This window comes from Apis florea, unplaced genomic scaffold (assembly GCF_048593485.1).
Source record: "Apis florea isolate Af1SG1 unplaced genomic scaffold, ASM4859348v1 contig_2272_pilon, whole genome shotgun sequence".
In the NCBI taxonomy this organism is placed as follows: domain Eukaryota; kingdom Metazoa; phylum Arthropoda; class Insecta; order Hymenoptera; family Apidae; genus Apis; species Apis florea.
In genome coordinates, this window is record NW_028256549.1 from 8,294,781 (window position 1) to 8,315,276 (window position 20,496).

The 20,496-nt window shown below is 24.2% G+C and overlaps 2 protein-coding genes across 8 annotated transcripts in view; one reads left to right on the forward strand and one right to left on the reverse strand.

Annotated features, from left to right (window-relative positions):
* Positions 1–20,496, forward strand: part of Efa6 (Exchange factor for Arf 6) — a 128,008-nt gene that overhangs the window by 29,298 nt on the left and 78,214 nt on the right. The window lies entirely within an intron of this gene.
* Positions 5,406–10,305, reverse strand: LOC105736213 (putative tubulin polyglutamylase TTLL9). Of its 2 annotated transcripts, XM_086917907.1 has the most exons (4): positions 10,018–10,302; positions 8,027–8,161; positions 7,465–7,755; positions 5,406–6,260 (listed from the first exon to the last, which is right to left on the reverse strand). In XM_086917907.1, the coding sequence occupies exons 1-4, from the start codon at positions 10,274–10,276 to the stop codon at positions 5,812–5,814; spliced, it is 1,134 nt and encodes a 377-aa protein (XP_086774033.1). In that variant the 5' UTR covers positions 10,277–10,302; the 3' UTR covers positions 5,406–5,811. The 2 variants fall into 2 exon arrangements, with proteins under 2 accessions (XP_086774033.1, XP_031773837.2); XM_031917977.2 differs by lacking the exon at positions 8,027–8,161 and having other exon boundaries at positions 10,018–10,305.

The window sequence follows — 20,496 nt, forward strand, 5'->3', positions numbered from 1 at the left end:
AATACGAAATTGGACGCGAAGTAACCATATTGATCTCGTAAAAAAATGAATTTATTAAGAATATGCAAGAATGCGTAGCTTTACTCGTATAAATTTTATATGAAAATTTGACACTTATTTGTTTTATATATATAAAGTATTTAAATAAATAAGGATCTCAGACTTTGAGAGTTTCACAAGTTAGTATAATTATATTTGAAAGTTATACTAATTAAGTATATAAACTCATTTAAAATTATTATCATCCATATACATGTTTTTATTTTTTGAAATCAAGTTCATATTTAGGTTAATATATTCTTAACCTAAATATTTATTCAATTAAAGATTCCAGTTACTTTTTTAACTCGCCAATTACAAATTTTTGTTTTCTCGGCTCGCTTTTATCAATTCTTGTTTTTGTCAATGTGCATATTTCAAATTATTATGATCTAAACGCGAATCTTTAAAAAATATTTATTTATAAATCAATTAGCATTATGAGATCAATTTCATTTTCCAACTTTCCTTTATAGCATGCACATTATAATGAATCAACTAATACTTTTCACTAGAATAGTATTTAAACTCTCGATTGTCTCAGTATTGTCAAATTTTAAATGTTCTATATATGTACTTTTAACTTTTACAATACGATATTTGTGCATAGATTCTGATACCGTTTCCAATAGCCAAAATCATATGCATCATATCATACATTTTTATTTGATTATTAACTAGTTTCTAAAATTAAAGATAGCTAGGAAAAATATGAAAAAATCTAAAGTAACAGATAACATTTGTAATATCATATACGGTTATGCAGAAATAGGATATCGTCCAAGAATTGGGTCATCTCTGAATGGAATTTTGATCCGAATACATACATGCGAATACTCGGATGATTCATTCAAATATTTGGTGATGCTATTCAAGATATTAAATAATTATTATTATATCATTGTATTTCATGATATTAATATTTCTTATTTTTAAAATAGAGTTTGAAATAGATTATAATAAGTATTTCAAGTATTTAGATATTTGTGTTTTTCTAATTCCAAAGCTGAATATATATGTATATCATAATATACTTATATACTATAAAAAGTTTTAAATATATAAGTAGCATTCAATAATAATAAAGAAATAATTTGTTTCTTCTGTTCGTGATGATAGAATAATTTTTCTATGTAAAATATTTATTTTTCAAAAATATTTTTTTTAATTTTTAATTTTGATGTGAAATGAAATCTTTATCTTTTATATGAGAAGATTTTTATTATTTGTTATCTTTTATTTTCTATTATTATTTGAAATAATCAAATATTTTATAAAATGAATTATTTGAAAATAATTTATATCTCTTATATAAGATTTTAAAATTCATATCTTTTATTTCAAATAAATTTATTTTTATTATTTAATTATTTTGTTTTTTATTTTTTGTTACTTTTTCAAGTAAATATTATTAAATATTGAATAAAACATAATTCTTTCTATTGTTTTCTTTTAATCTCTGTAGAATTTTTATTGCAATCTTCTTATACATATACATATTTTTATATCTACATATTTTTGTGCGATTTTGTATGCATTATTTTATTACTTCACACATTACATTACATTGATTTTTATATATATCATAATATATATTTTTTTCATATCATACAACTTTTGTATTAACTATGTTTTTATATGTGTAATTGTTGCATAATTAATAATTGAAAGTGATTATTAGTTAGAAAACTTTCTCTCTGTATTCAAATTCATGTTATGTTTCTCTCTTACATTAAAGAAATTTTTAAAAATTTGTAAACTAGTTTATTTACGAACTATTAATAATATATTTTTCTAATATATATTCCAATATATTTTTCGACATAATAAATTATTTATTACGTTTTTTTAATAATATTACTCATTATTATCATTGTTTGGTGCATAAAAAGTTAAAATTGTCTATTAACATTATATTCACAATACTTCATTACAAAACTTCATTAAGAAGTATCAATGTAATATTATAGCCATTTCATTTGTTTGTAATAAAGCAAAAATAAATACATCGTATGTATAATGTTATAGTTGTATGATATTATATCTAAATTAATAAAACATAATTAAATGATTAATAAAACTATTTTTAATAAAATAATATATATAAGATATATATAATATAATAGATACTCATATTTTGCAAGTCGTAAAATGGAAATGAGAACGAAGAAAAATAAATGGAGAAAAATTGAAAGGCTTTGGGGGAGGGGGAGAGGCGGAATGCAACGGCAATCGTAAAATAACATTTAAATGAGTTTACTCGCTCTTCTCTGGTACAGAATCAGGATAATACGAGTGCACTCGCGGGGTTATACGACTTTTTCGCTAAATTTAGTTCCTGGTAGAAAGAGTGGAGAAAACAACGATGAGAAAAGCTCTGTCATATAAAAGCCGAACCACCACTTTTTTCGGCATTTTTTCGTGTTCGATATATACGAATTCTCCGTCAAATAAAAATTTTGATAAAGAACATGTTGTAGTTATTTAAATATAGAAAGATTTTAAACCATGGTAAATAATCTTGAAGCATTAATATAATACAAACCAAAAGGAATTATTATTTTCTTGCTAAAATCTTGTGATATTAATTTTGCTATTTTTATTATTATTCTTTAAATGATAATGAGTATATAGTATAAATAAAAAAAAAATTAAACTTAATCTCACAAATATTTAAAATTTATTATGTTAACAATTATGTTAATTTGTATAGAATAACTTATTAGATAAAACGAATTAAATTCATATTTTAAAAAGTTCAATAATTTTGTATATGAATTCATATTATTGAATATTATTTAATAAATCTTTTTCTTATACCAATTTCTTTTTATTAAAATTAATCAGTTTTTGATTTGATTAATATTTGAAATCAATATTTTCAATGTGAAATATAATTTTACATTTTCCTTAAAATATTTTTATAAAAAAAAAATAATTTTTTATTCTAAATACACGAATCATTAATATCAATATTAATATTATAAATAATTTTTTACGATATTGATATCGATATATCTTATATATGTATTTATTTTGTTTGCTGGATATATGCATACTATTTCTAGATAAAACATTCATTTTTTTTATCAAAGTGCTTTTACTGGAATCGAAAGTTTTATTTACACGTAATTTAAAACGCTGAAAAATAAATAGTAGATTTTACGGAGTATATTAATTCTAATTTGAAGAGAATATCGTGATTGGACTGCTGTCATAATTTGCTCTCATCGTTTTATTCTGAAAAATTCGTGAAGTTTTAAATCAATAAAGTTGCATGGATAAAATAACAGAATTCTACATGACCTCAATTATCTGTTTCTATTGCTGGTGATTTCCTCATTTATTTTTCTTTTCTCTTGTTTATTTATTTTTACTTTTTCCTTCTTTATTTTGTAAAATTTCATCGTATTTTCTCCATACAACAAAATTAGATAGTTGCATAATAAATATCATCTTCAATTTTTAAAACTCTATTATGTTTGGACCGATATATTTTTAAAATTGTGTTAAGCTAAACATATTAAAGATAGACATGCAATAATATTGTTATCGAATAAAACGAAGTATTTTTTTTTTAGTAATAATTAATAATTCTGAAACTAAAATATATGCAGTGTGTATAGAATACAATATTCATATGATATTTTTTACTTATTTCAATAATTTCACTTTATTAAATTTGTGTAAATTTATTCTCTCAAATATTAACATACAATTCCAGAAACATTTTGTATTAAGATGGCATACTTCTCACGATTATTGTTGCAAACAGAAATGAAGTGAATGCTTGCAAAAAAGTCATTCTTTTATGAGCTTCTTCTATATGCTATGAGCTATGACGAATAAATACTGTGTTATTAATTATTCTTTAAATTTTTAAACAGTTATAATCAAACATATACGTACACTTGTGAAGGAATAATTTTATTTGCGTCGATTTCTGCCAAATTTTTACACATTGAAAAAATTAAGAATCATAGAAATGGAATGAATTGTAGACGATTATAATGCGCGCGCGAATGCGTATATGTTAGTGCAACCTGCTATGAATATGCATACATTTATGCTCATAGCGCAGGCAAATTTGCGCTTATGGTTTTAACCAATTGGCTGTTTAACAGTACCGGCCGTTGTTGCTACCTAGTTACAATGAAATTGAATCGAGCAAGAAAAACGAAATCTCGATGACTGCGGATATGATGGATGCGACATCGTATCGCGACAACTATGCTGACTTTAATTGAAAACATTGTTTCTTTTTCCCATCACTCGAATAATACTTCGTGTGGACAATGACTTATCATCTTTTTGATTATTGTTTTAACTATATGTAATTACGTGACTCATTGATTTGTTGTATATTTTGTGTTGCATATTTATCAATTCTTTGAATAAATTTGAGTCATGCATTTTTTGAGTCATAGTGTATAGTAACAAATCGAAGTGAATTGAGACAATATTTAATAAATTTAAGTGCATCATTAAAGCCCAAGAAATATAGTAGAAGATGTATACTGCAAGCATAAAATTAGCAGGAACATTTGTCTGCTTTGAAAAATGCTATATTCTTCAAAATTATTTGTATAAATAACTTATTGCTATCTTTTGAATTTATTTATTTTTTTTTTTGCAGTATATAATAAATTTTAATGATTTAAAATTACGTTAATATTTACTTTATAAAAATAAATTAAATTTAATGAAAATCATATGGAAAATTTCCTCACATTAAATTCATACTTGAGAAGTTAATGATATTTATACTCTTTAAAAATTTTTTAAAAAATTTAAAAGACAGTTTAAAGAAGATATTAATTATAATGATACGAGTTCTACATATGAAATGTGGGATTTTTTAAATATTTCAAAAGATTTCAGAATATTTTTAAAAATTTTTTGAATTTTGAGATTTCTATAATATCTCAATGTAGAAAATAATATTTTCTTTTTTAATTATTATAAAGATTATTATAAAGATTATGCTTAATATTTTAAGTTTAAAATAAATTTATTATTTTTTTTAAATTTAACATTTTCCTTAAATATTTCATATGTTTAAATATTAATAAATGATTTCAAACGAAGTAGCAACGAAGAAGTAAATTATGGAACAAACTTTTATTACGAATTATTAATTTGCATAAAGAATATTGTTAACAAGCACGCGAGTAGTTATGATATATTCGTTTTTTAAGATTAACTTTGTAACATTTGAACTCTTTTCAAAGTAGAGAAGAAATAACTCGACTGAAAGTATCGATCTCGATAAGCTTGCACGAAGTAGAATTGCATGAAAAATAGTACTGTTATTTAGCCAGCAAAGCAGCGAAGCTTATATTTTATTATAAATAATAAGAAGCCAATAATGGTGTTTCTTTACATTTATTTATCTTCAATTTTTTCTATTTTACAAAAAAAGAAAAAAAATAAAAAGTCGCAATTAAATTGCTATTTCTTGCGTTGATTTGAAAATGATATACAATAGCATACAATAGTATTTGAAAAAATAGAGATTGACTCTCTAAAGATATCTTACGAATATATCAACATTACGTAGAATTGTGTTACTTTTATATATTACAAACGAATAATATAATTTTATGTCATTGGCCTCCACATGCCGAATGTAATCTCACGTGTAATCTTATACAAACTGACTTCGAATCTCGTCACGCCACACTCGATCAACAAATTAAAAAAACTCTTAATCGCAGGTTCAATCACAAACCAATCAACATGTTAAAATTCTCTTCTGTATGTATGCATAATTCATCCCCGTATTCCTCGATCTTGTTTCTTATTCCACTTTTCCTCCAAATAATCCCTCAGTTGATTCAATTGTTCAATCCTATCGTTCCGTGCCCCGAGGAAAATGTTCAGCTTTTTCAGATCCCCAGGCGGTTCGCCGCAAACAGATGAATTTGGACAAATGGTCCATACCGGGCCATCGTTCCACAATAGATCGAATCCACCGATCCTTGTTTCCCTGCCGCAGAAACGTCCCTCGAAGTCGAGAATGTTCAACGTGTCGTCGAGGAGATCGAACTTGAGCCGATAATCTTCGCTGTCAGTGCCGGTCAGAGCCGGCGAGGCGTTCACTTCGAGCAGCCAAGGCTTCAGATCCTCGTCGAGCAGTATATCGTAGCCGTACAACTCGAACGAGTTTCTGCCCTGCATGATCACTGACTGCACGGAGAGCAAGCTGGCCATTATTACGCCTGTGGGATCGATAAATGGTTTTATAAGGAAAGATTAATAAATCGAAGAGAGGAGTGATGTTTCATCTCATCATGGGTGAGATATTGAGATTGGTTGAGATTGTATGATAGGATTTTTTTTTCCTTTTTTTTTTTTTTTTTTTTTTGATATCGTTTGAGAAAATTGAGGATTACTCGTGGATTGGATATGCTGTTTATATGCACCTTATGCTTAGACATTCGTTTTTTGAAATCAAGATAAAGATATTCGTTTCATTATTTTTATAGGTTTATGTTTAAATATCGATGGATAAAAGATTAGATACGTGATTTTAAGGAGATTTTTTTTTTAGAGCTTTATACTGTTTTTGTTGTTAATTAAAAAGTTTTTATCTACTTTTTTTTTTATTTTTCAAAATGTGTTAAAGTATATAAATTATTACAATTTATTATAATTTTGTAAGATTTATCTGTCCTAATAAAAATAGTGAAAATGAAATAATAAAACTTCAAATGTCTTGAAATGATGGTTAGAATTTTAATTAAAAAAGATATAATATTTTTAAATATTTTTTTATATTATAGAATTTATATATATTTTTTATTTTGAATTAAAAAAATTGTTTAAAGTAAAAGTTAATTCAGAAGATTAAGTTTAAAGATAATTAAATTATTAGGCTTGAGTATTAGTTATCTATGTCGAGTTGATCTTTCTAATTATTAAATTAATGAGAAATTAAAAGTAAATTATGAATTTTATTTAAATATTTCTATAATCTTCATATCCTTAACCTTATTTTCTTTTAAAAAAATCTGTGAAAAATCTTAAAAAAAGTATCAGAAAAATATTCTAGTAATAAAATATTTTAAATATTGTATTATTTAAGGTTATTATTTAAGGCTTCCAAATATTTAATAATAATAGATCATATCGAGTAAAAATATCTTCCTAATCTTTTAGTAACAATGCAATTAATTCATTCAATAGTCAAAAGATACAAAGTTTCATAAATTATAAATATGAAAATTAATATTCGCTGATATTGAATAAGATGATCGAATAACACGAATGATTATAATTTTATTATTCTAAAAAGGTTTTGCTTTATTTGCAATATTTACTTAATATGAAAAAAATAAATCATAAAATCATGACATAAATAAAAGGAGAGATCCAATTTTAGTTCTTTTCTTCCAATAATTGCCCAAAGTTTTGGATACTAACCAGCGATTCGTTGGAATAAAATTTCCACCTCCTTTGGCCCGTGTCTCGCAGTCAGATACTCCCTGACCTTGATCAGCGCCCACTTATACCCTTTCTTTGAATGGTTCTTCTTCTCGTCACCATGGATCTTGAGCTGTATAGCCATGTTGGTCAGATGCACTCTGCTATCGTCGATATTGTCCAGGTCGAACAATTCGCTCGATAATCGTGCGAAACCCTCTCTGGCCAGCCATGCTTTCAACGGATGAAACGAGGTCACCAGAGTGTAAATACGTAGATCGAATTTCCTCCCTGAAACATAGAAGCGTTTACAAACGCTCGGTCCTATTCGACATTGGAAAAACGACTTGTGCTCTCTATGGCTCGTAAGGCCATCGAAGAAAGTGCTTTTGAACGGTTCTACATTCAAGCATTCTCCTTTCGGCGACGCCATTTGGCACAAAGGATTTCAGCTTCCGGCTATCCATCCCTTTCGAAGGTACCATCCTCGACAACACAGCCATTCTTCGATGGCGACAAGCGAAATGAAAGGCGAGGGAGAGTTGATGTGTGAGCCACGAACCTGCCAGGAGGTAAGGATTCTCCACGTATTTTTGCACGATGAAAGTCTCAATTGAGGACAATTCGATCTGCGGACCGCCGAATTCTCTGCTACGCCACTCGGATAAATCCTTTAGCTTCCTGAACAGGAAGATACCTGTTAACGTGGGGACGTATGTATATTATGTTTTTTTTTTTTTTGTTTGTTTTCGTGGGATTGTTTTAGCTAGATCGTTCAAAGATGTCGTTCATCGTGTCATTGACTATTGAATTCATTAGAATACGTATATACTTGGTCGTGAAGATAGACGAAGTGCATTGAATTAAATTGCATTTATTCGCATGAAAGCAACTTTCTTGTAAACTATGCAGTTTCATTTATATACGAACAATAATCATGAGTTTCGATATATTTAAAAGCTTGTTAAATGACTTAACTGATATTCTTGAAATTGAAGAATTTATTTTCATATTTCCTAACGTCTTCGAGAAATTTATGTCTTAATAAAACATTCAATATTTTTTTCTTTTTTTTAAATAACTTCATAATTATAACAGTTTCTTTGATATTCATTCTGTTTGAGAATTCTTACGGTATTGACAACTTTCAAGTTTTTGATTTGTATTTTGTTAGTATGATTTTTTATTATCGAACGACTTGGTTGCCTTGGTTAAAAATGTTAATCTACAAAGTGTTTTGTGAACCGTGGACATCCAATTAAAGAAGTAATTCAACATACAATAATAAGCCGAAAAAAAATAAATTTTTTGTTTCAAGTTTCTTTTTCGAATATATGTAAAATTAGCTCATTTGATATGATTTTGAAAAGGATTATTCTAGATGTGAAAATAAGTAAAAAATGTAGAATAAAATTTTATTGTATAATTTAATTGTATAATAAATTTGATTTTCATAAATATATAGAATTATCTTTTGTATCCAATTAGGAATTAGCCAATTTTAAACTTGATTTACTGAGAATGAAACTTCAAATAAAAAACTTTATCTTTATTTTTTATTGATTAATTGTTGCATGCAAAATCAATCTTTAATTGATATTAAACAGACTGAATATTCTACTTCATTATATTGACGCCAAATCGATATTAAACTAATTTATTTAAATTATCGTTTTAACACATATTATTTAAATGCAATATTGTTCAAACTGCATTTACAAAATATTAATATATTCGTAGGATACTTTTGAAAGATTGATTCCAGGAGTCAAAATAAATGTTAATTATAAAAATTATAAACATATAAAAATATCGATCTTGAGACTTATTTATTAAGTTATAAGCTTATAAAGTTTATATTACATAAATCAAAACAGAGATCATTTTATATTTTTAAAATTATATTCGTATAAATTACATTTTAATTGGGTAAAAAATTTAAATGACTGGAATTAATTTGATTTATAATTATCTTATATAAATAAAAAAATGTATAAATTATTTTATAATAAAAATTGCATCAAATTTAAAAAAGGTGAATATATATAAGCAATATTACTATTTTAGTTTCAATATTGTGTTCGATTCAAGATAATTTTTTTATTTGTATTTCTTGCTACATTTTTTTTAGTAATATATATTTAGCAATTGCTATAAGTCATAGCAAATTTTTTTTAAATGCGAAACTAATCTCTTTTGTTTTATTCCATATTCCATAACTATTAGTTTTTTAATTTAACAATATAATATCATATCATATTAATATATTTATAGAACAAAAAATATAATAGATATTATTTAATGTTCTGGTACTGTTATATATGCTTGTAGAAATATAATACGTATTTAATATTTGTTATTATGACGAAGAAATTTTTTATAACATATTTATATTTATATTCATCATCGTATTAAATAAAAATTAATCTGTTTCTGCAATAGAGAGATTATTTTTATTCTTATATTTTATAAATTATATTTTCTAAAACTTATAAAATGTGAGAATATTTTTTTAAAAATCTTTTCTATTTTTCACAAAAATATAAAAGATACCTCTGCCCTGTGATCTTCCTGCAGGTTTCACAATCCACGTAGAACCAGGCTGCTTATGATATTCTTCCGTGAACAGTCTATAATCGTTCGGCAGTTCAAAAGTCAATGGCATGCTATCGCACATTTGAGCCTCGTCGATCTTCTTCGATTTCACTAACAGCTTCTTGTATCTCTTCATGTTTCTGTAGAGATAATTCTTCCGCGTCAATTCATAATGATTGCGGAAATGAGGTATCTTTTGATGGGCGGCCAACTTCATGTCCAAAGCCTGGCGAACATCGTTGATCTCACACCACCAGAGATGCCAGTTCTGGTCGAGCGGGTCTGTTACCTTGAAAAGAGGTTTTGAGGATTCGCGTGGGAGGACTCGCGCCGACGTATTAGTGTCAGGAAATGTAATTTATTCATGGATATGATTAGGACAATTATGGTGAATAATAAATTATTTCCTGCTTCTGGAAGTGATGGTAACGTGACGAGGAACTTTTCGAATATTTTATACCGATCTGTGTAATTTGAATGAATCAAAAACTTTCTCTTAGAGTTACACTGTAATTAACCGAGTATATTCATATTCAAGTGACTCGCGATTCACTATTTTTTATTATAATTAATTAATTTATTTATTTATTTTTTATTTTTTTTTTGATTTTCATTTATAACTGTTGATGCTAAATTGGTAATTTATTTATTATTTGGCAAGTTATTGTAGATTTATATTTGTATAATTATATCTAATTTATTGAAATTAAATTTAAATTTAAGTGAAATTTTTCTATAAAATAATTGTTACATAGTAAAAGATACATTTGATGAATATGCGTAATAAACAAATATTTTTATAAATATTTTTCGCTGCTATCTATTCTATTTTTTAAACAAAAATTAATTGTCTTTCTTACTTCTGTAAAATTTCATAAAGTAAATCGTAAAATTCATTTTATCACAAAATTATTCATTTTTGTGAATTTCCAATTTACAATAATAATAATAAAAAAAAAGAGATGATTCTTCTCTTTTAACTTTTCTTAGTGTGTGCATTATAATCAATTTTATACAAGTTTTTTTATTATAAGATTTTTTAATTACTATTTTAATCATTATGTATTAATTATTGAACCACTATTATTAAAATTATACTTCTTAATTTATAACTAAAAACTTAAATTTCAAAAATTAATATTTCAATTATTAGAAAACCAAAGAAAACCTGTCAAAGAAACCACGAGCTAATTACGTTGCAAAACTCCCAAACACAGTATCAAAGGATTAAATTCGTTTTCGTATACAGCAGGCATCACACTAGACAGTCTAAATTCAAGGGTAACATGCGGTCATCCCGTAGAACAATGTGGATTTTCGCATAATCACGAGTTTCCTTCGCGTCCTTTTTTTAAAGCGGTTTCGTTTAAGCGATGAAAGACCCTCAAGGGGATATACGCGGCCATGATCCGTTCTCACCCCCCTCTCGTTAAGGCCGAAGCGTGAACAGGGGACATTCCATTACCTGGGTCCATCCTCTGGCCAACATCACCCTAACCTGCGTCGAGGGGAAGTCGCACCGGAACTTGATGACCTTGTCGTCCCCGTTCAACCTCTTCTTCGTGGTGGTCGTGGCCGTTGTGGCCGAATGCCTCGCGGAGACGGGCTCTCTTCGGCCTCTTTCTTGCGGAAACGAGTTCTCTTCGGTCTCGTGGATCAGTTCTGTGTTCTTGGACATTTCTCAGTGAATGGAATTATCTCGGTGAAGCGAAAGTTTTGTGTTCAATCAATGGAAATTAATAGTTAGAGTCAATTTGATTATTGGTTAAGATGAATAAACTGATATTGTTGCGTAATTTTATCTAATCAAGTTCAGAGTTTAGATTTTTGGGTATAATGGAGATTGTTTGATAGTGTTTTGCGTGGATTTTCTATTGAGTTATAATATCGAGAACTTTTGTTAATATTGTATAATAATATTAAGTTCAAGTTCAAGTAATGAAATTCTTGTTTGTAAATTTATATTTTATTATTTTTGGAAGTTAAAATAGAAGTGCAAATTTAATTTCAAAAAGGTCAATAACAAAAGTTAACTTGAAACTAAAATTAACACAATATATAGTGATATGTAATTTAACTATAATCTTGAATGAGTTTTTAATAATTTGATATTGACTTAAAGATTATTAATATATAATAATAATTGATATAAAAAATATTTAACAATCAACTATAATTAAAGTGAAATTTGATAATAATAATTTAGAATACTCAAAATTAAACAAAATATACATTCAGGATTGAATATTTAATAATGGAATATTATCTATTTTATAATTTTATTACTAATTATAATTACTCTATTATAATAGTTAGGAAATTATTTTCTATTAACTATATTATCTATTATAAATGTTTCTTTTATAAATAGATAATTTAGTTTAATTAATATTGTAATTTGATTCGAAAAATAATACTTGATTTATTAATTGTATTTATTCCAAATTAATTATATCAAATTTTTTTAATCAATATAAATTATTTAAATAAAAGAATTAACATCAAAATAAAAATGTATTATAGTTGTCATATATCGATGTGTATCTCATGTATCTAAAATATATTTTAATTAACATTATTATTTATAATAAAAAATTTAAATACGTATGATTTGATTTCCTTTATTATTGAAGTAATTAACAATTGTTAATTTTATTTTAAATTGTTATATATGAAATTATATAATTATTATTTCATGTGAAATGACCAATTTATATTTGAAATTTGATGATAACTAATATGATGAAAATATTTATTTTATTATAAATAATTAATAAAACAAGAAAATATTGGGTAAAAAATTAATAATTAGAGTTTCATTCAATGACAAAATGTAAAAATTTATAAGTTTTGGGATGAACTATATATATATATATATATATTCAAAATTTGGAAGAATATTTTGTGAAGTAGATATTTTTGCAAATATTATAAATTATTATTTTATAACTATTTTAAAAATATTAAACATAATATATTGAATGTTCATTTGTTTAGAGAAAAAATAGAAAAAAAAAATCATTTTAATTAATCTGGTCATTTTTATTTCAATATATATTATTTTTATTGGGTAAATATATTGAAAATTAAATGTATTTTATAATTAAATACATATATTTTCTAATTAATAACTTGTACTTTCAGTCTTATTTTAATTTATATTTTTTTTTCTCAAGTTATATAGTGTGTGTTATAATATATTTTATACAATAATTTTATTTAAATATCATTGCAAAAAATATTTTATATTGGATATATATTTGCATAACGTAAAAATCTATATTGTATCTAATTTTCCTTTGATTTTCACACAATAAAAAATAGTGGTATAATTTACTGTACTAAGTATAGTATCACAATGTTTTACAAATTAATCTGTGAATTAATTTTATCGGAATCGCAGAATAGGAAAGAAATTTACTACCGTTTTATATTGTTTTATCTTCACTTTGCTATCCCGGTACCGGCATGGTGCAATATCGCTGGTTAATATTAGAAAGGAAGAAGGCTAGATAAATGGCTGGTCATTAAATGAAATTTCGTGAGTTGCTTTCGTGTGTATTTAATGATAACACATATGATTTCAAACAAATAATATAATAGTTTACGTGACTCAAATGGGGATGTGAAACGATTGACAGATAATTATATATAGTCGATAGGGCCTTCTTCTGTTTTTCATTGCGGAAGATAAAAAAATTGGATGGATATATTGCAGATAGATAATTAAAATAATTTTAATTAAAATTGAATGTCCTTAATTATTAAAGTATGAGAACAATTGTTAATTTTATTGTATAAAAGAGAATGACAGAGACATGTTATATTCGTGGAACACTTCTAATCAATTCTAGAAACTTAAGATAGAAAAATATACAAAAATATATATTATTGAGGCTTTTTTATTAAGCTATAAGTAATTTTAGTTTACGTGAGATAAGTAGCAAAATAAACAAGAAAGTATAGAGAGATAATAGATATACATTATTAATACTGAATATATATATATATATTATTTTTCTCTGAATAAAAATTTTTTAAAATTATATAAATAAGTGCAAAATAAAAAAATTTGAAATCAATCAATTTTATTTGATAATTATTTTAATGTTAATTTTAAAAATGAAATGAATTATCTTAAAATTACTGATTATGTATTTATATATTTACAATATATTTTATTTTTTAAAAGAAATTTTTTGGAAGTATGTGGCACAAGTTCACTTTTAAAAATAAAATTTTTGTTAATCAAATTTTATGAATATTGTCGATGTAATATAACTTTAAATAATAAAATTATTTTTTGAAATTCAATTTTTTAACAATAGTATAATTTTATTTAAAAATTGATGAAAAAATTAAGAATTTGAATTTTTTAAATTTTAATTTTAAAAGAAATATTTATATACTTAATAATTCGATAAATTATTAGTAAATATATGATTTAAAAATATTTACGTACATGCAAAACAATTATTTTTTGATATAGAAAAATGAAAATTCAACACATTTTTTTCTCCAAATTTTGTATTGTGAAATATTTTCATAAGAATCTAAAATTTTGTTGAAATATTTATTTTTCTTCTTAAACCTCAAACGCGCTAATCTGTTTGGAAATCGGATATACCATGAATATTTCAAACACGGTGCAATGCTTTCACGATAATCTCCATTTCACTTCAAATAGTGAAATGTTCTTCTTCATTCCATATATTATTTTTTACATAAGTATTAAATTATGAAAGTGAATCGGATATAAAGAATTTTTAATATAAAAAAATGATACATTTCTTACATATATCACGTTTTTATCAAAACTTTTATTTATTTTCATGTATCAAACGAAGATATCTTATTAAATTATATTAATTTATTGTTGGAATTTATTAGCTATTCATCATGCATTTAACTTCTTCACTTTTTACGCGAAATAAACTTTTTTTTATTTATGATCTAATATACAATATTATAAAATATAATGATTGTAAATTTGCAAATTAATTTTTTTTGTTTTGTATCCAAAACATTTAGTATTCAAATGGAATGAAGAATTTATTGCGATATTATTCATGAAATAGAAATATCTATTTTTTTCAATCTCTTTTTTATCTTGATAATTATTTCTTCATGTTTTTTTTAGAATATAAAGAAGTAATTATTAAATTAAATTAAAAATATATTCAGATAATTATATTATGAATAAAACTTTATTATTATTTTTCTCATATTTTATAAAAATTTACTATTCAAAAATAAAAATAAAAACGTTGAATATTAATATTGAGAATAATTTATATAATATAGCGAGAATTAGATAACTGCATGGAACGATTTATGTGCGTGATAATAATCATTTTTATTGCTTATGAAGAAATTTTTCCTAACGTATCATCGAATATCATTGATATGTTTATTTTGATTTTCAGTTTTTTTTCTGTTTCATATTTTTTTTCTATATTTTAGTAGAATATAAAGAGAAATCAATTCAGAATATAAAGACTACAATTTTAATTCATTACTTCATAAAAGCTTGATTTAGCTGCAATAACTTAATTTTTATTGTATGTACATTTTAGTATATTTACCATGTACTAAAACTTATATACTAATAAATAATGTATTCTTGATATTACATATTTTTAATACATTTTCTTCTAATTTTTCTCTCAAAATGAAAAAAAAATAAAGAATGTTAAACACTGTATTAATAATATCCTGTGTAATAATATTTTATTAACCAATATTTTATTTTAAGAAAGTAGAGTCAAGAAATGCTAGATTAAAACAAATTTTAATTTTATGTTAAATTACAAAATGCTACGAGTTAGAAAGATATAATATTCTTAAGTTTGACTTATTCTGGATAATTTTATATTGCATATAAAATGATTTTACAAATCTAAAATTATTTAAATATAAATATAGTAAATATACTATAGAATATTTGTTATAATATTATCTATATATATAATATTGTTATTATAAACTATATTTTATTTTATTTAAATAATTTCTTATACACAATTTAAAATTGAATATAACATATAAAACTTATTGTAATATGGTAAACGTTAATAAAACTTTCGAAAAAATTGCATTAAAGAAACAAACAATCTTTCATTCATACATAAAAGATTAGAATTCACGAATATAATTATAAAATAATAATCAAAATTAATAATTTTGCCGAAATTCGTATATTAAAAATTCAATCATTACATGTCTAACAATCTAATATTAAAAAACATCTTCCTAATCAATTTTTTTCATATCAACGAAACATTTTCGTTTAATTCATATTCTTTACATAATACATATACTATACACAAAGAAAGAATTAAATCCAAACCTGAGTATTCACCATATAAAACCATATATGCAAAAAAATATCTCTACATTTTTCCATTTTTTTTTTTTTTCCTAATCCCCAAAACACATCCCGTACACGTTCTCACGAGAAACTGGTTTCTTCCTTCCTGAATACATTTCGTGTCACGGTACTCAAGATTAGCGATGTTTGTTCAGCAATCAGTAAAAAAGGAAAAATGTACGAGCTCAAGGATGGCCGGGTGCGATCACATTGTAACGTGTTTCCAGGTAAAGTTTTGTTGTATCAGTTGTAACGGTAGTGCACGTGCGATGTGCCGGATGCACGTTGTCGCAGCTTGCATACGCGATGTACGGAAACGGTAATCGGTATATCGTCTAGCCGCATTGTGGTACTTGCCCGTTCTTTCAGATGTTAAGATCCTCTTCTCGGAGCTCGAGGCTTTGATCGGGTTGAGGATTGTTCAAGGAACTTATGTCGAAATGATGATGATTGGAAATATTAGATAAGAGGATGTATCGAGAGTAAAAATAATACAGGATACAAAATTTTAAATGTGTTAAATTTTTTAAAATATTTACAAAACGTATTAATATAAATTTTGAACATCGTGACAAATAATACACGTGTTCTAGTGTACATTAGAGTGAAGTAAAAAAAACAAAATTGTTTGATTATTCTTCAATTTTGGAGATGCTAGAAGAGTTTTTTAATTTTAATAAATTTATTAATATTATTAATTATAATTTTATTTATTGATATTTTAAAATAAACATGAAAAATGATATTCATAATATAAATAAGTGAATTAAGAATATTTACATAATATTATTTTATATACTATAACTATTGTAAATTATCAAAAGAGATATAAGATTTTTAAGTAATAATTTCTAAATAGTTTGTAACATTTTGAAAAAATTTGAGCAAATTAAATATTAATTTAAATATCATTATAAAAGATAATTGTTGCTTATTATATTTATTATTAAGAAGCAATCATCCGATCGTCACTTGATTTACAATATTTCAATGAAAGATATTTTTATTAAATATTTAATGAGATTTTCATCCCAATGATAAATAGTTTTAATAAGATTCGTTTTCAACAAGATGAAAAAAAACAATATATTTTGTAAGTATAGAATATTGTAAGTATAGAAAGTATAATATTAAGTGTAATGATGTAATTATTTAAGACTTTAAAAACAACAGAATATAATTATTGAAATAAAATATAAATATAATAAATAAAGCTTATAAATCATTTTAAAATATAATTAGAATGCACATTGTTATTATTCAATAAATAATAATATATTATGACAAAAAAATCATGTTAATATCATTGCTAATATGCCATTTGTCATGCATTTTGTAGAAATAAATGAATTTTAGACAATCTAGTAATAATGAAAGTAGAATTTTTCTCCCGAATGTTTTTTTCTTCAAATTTTTATATTTATTTAAAAAATTTTAAACATTTAATTTAGTAATATATAATAAAATATTAGTAAAAATATAGTAAAAGTATTAATAAGTATTTTCTAATTACTTTCATATTTTTTTTTAAATCCTAAAACAACTATACTATAAGATATATATATAAAAAATGCTTTCTTAGATAGAAAAATTGAATAGAAAATTAAAATTGTTCAAATTAAATCATCAGCCCAAATTTAACTTGTCAAATTGCCAAATGATCGAATAAAATCTCTAAAAGTATCCTAACATGAACCTAATCCCTTGAATAAATTCGTCAAATCTTTTTCTTTTCCCTTTGTAACGTCATAAAACTTTCTATCCAATTCCAATTTGCCGAAAAAACATTATCGGCGAAAAGCAATGAGACACGTGTTTCAGCTCGGCGAGCGTCTCGGTCGATAATTGATACCGATTGTATTCACGTGAGGGTTGGCCGCATGCACGTAAGCCGATCGACGCGTGATCCATGATCCATCAAATGCTACTCTCGAACGCGCCGACAATGTTGATCGTCACGGTAAGCAGAGCCACGTGGCTGGAAAATAATAGCTATTTATATGACGCCGTTATCGGACGAGCTGCGTTTCCGCTTGACGCTTGCCGCGTTGATGATGGCTCTCCTTGATGAACGTGCACCGCTCTTCCGCTTTGAGTTTTTATAAGTTTCTTTATGATATTTTTAATCTACTGGTGTTGATTGGTTGCATGCATACACGGTGTGTAATATTTTTTTCTTTTTTTTGGTTCTTTATTTGAAATATATTAGATTATTCCATAATTAATTTAAATAATAATATTTTAATATTTATACTTATTTTTTTTATATTTATAGTGACTGATATCAGTATATTAATATTTGTTGTTTAAGAGGATTATTTTTCTAATATTTTAATTTCACTTTTAGAAAAATGTTTTTTAAAATAAAAAATGGAATTATTTGAAATTATTTTATAAATTAAAACTGATTGTCACAATTTTTTTAAATAACAAATAATTTTGAAATACACGAATTATATATTATAAGAATAATTCGTTAAAAGTTTTATTTTATTTAAATAAATTAATGATAAAATAAATAATAAATTAATAATAATTTAAAATACAATAAAATATAAACAATTATTTAATATTTAAAATTCAGATTAACTATCAAAATTAATTATGTTATAGAAAAAATTTTTAGTCTGCTCGAAAATACGAGATGAAAGCGATTAATCAAGCGATTTTATTGGGATGTCACAAATTTTTGCGACGAAAGCAGCATATTGGTTGAGGAATCAAGAAGGGTGTTGAGATGAATAGTAGGTAATAGGGATGGTTGGAAGTGTTCACGTCTGATTTTGATGGGTTTGTTGGGTAGGCAGTAATATATGGACTATTAGACATAGCCATGTGAAAGAGATTAATAGTAAGCATTTAATAATAAAGGGATCTAAATTGTTAATAGAGTGTAGTATTTCATATATACATTTCTATTACTGTTTATAAATCACTAGACATTAATTCTTATACATATATATATATATATATAAGACAGGATAAATATGGAACAGTATAATTATAAAATAAGATGAATCATTTTTATTAATTGTTTTATCAGTATTTTATACAATACATTTAAAATTTTATCATAAATTTATTAACCGTAAGAACAATACTATCTTACACAATTTTTGACATCGTATTTTATTTAATTAATGAATAGATTAATAAAAAAGCTATGCATTTTTAATTTTTATAAAATTATATATAAAATTTATATCCAATTAATATTTAATAATATAATATAATAGAATAAAATTTTTATAATTTCATACAAAATTTAAAATAGTATATATAGTAAAACTAGTATATATAGTATTTATAAAATTAATTATATGTTTTTTTTAAATTAATTATTCTTTTTTCATTATTCTTAATATATAATATAATTGGTGTACTTTAATTATTATTAATTTATATATTTATATTATTATTTTTTTTTAATAGAATGATTGATGATTTTTGACAATTTGATTGATAGAATAATTTTATTAATAGAATCTTCGTTGCTTCAGAATGTAAAAATGAAAATAGAAATGGAAAAGAAAAAAAAATACAGGCGTAGAGAAAAATTTTTGTTAATATTAAGCGAAAAGAATTTAATAAGCAATAAAAAAGACAAAAGTAGATATAACATAAAATTAATAATTCGTAATGACATCTACGAACAATTCAAAATATACATAAATATTTAACAGCGAGAAAATATAATCTAACACTTTTTATTTTTGCAACTTTAAAAATTTCTTCATATAATTTCAATTAAATAACATGATACGATCTGATTATACAAGGTATTAAAAAGAAAGTTGAAAACTTTAAATGTTTATAATATTCATCAAGAGAAGAAAAAAATATTCAATCAACGTAGATCGAACAATCAATCCTTTCAATTACAAATATTCGACATCGAATGAGTTTGAATAACTCCTTAAAATTCTTTTTTTTAATATTTTTTAAAATTATAATATCAATTTTATTTTATTTTATAATATTAAGTTATTCTTTGTCTTTAATAATAAACAATACTCTTCACAGAACTAACAAACGAAACTTTATCTATTCACTTCTTCTTGCATTCT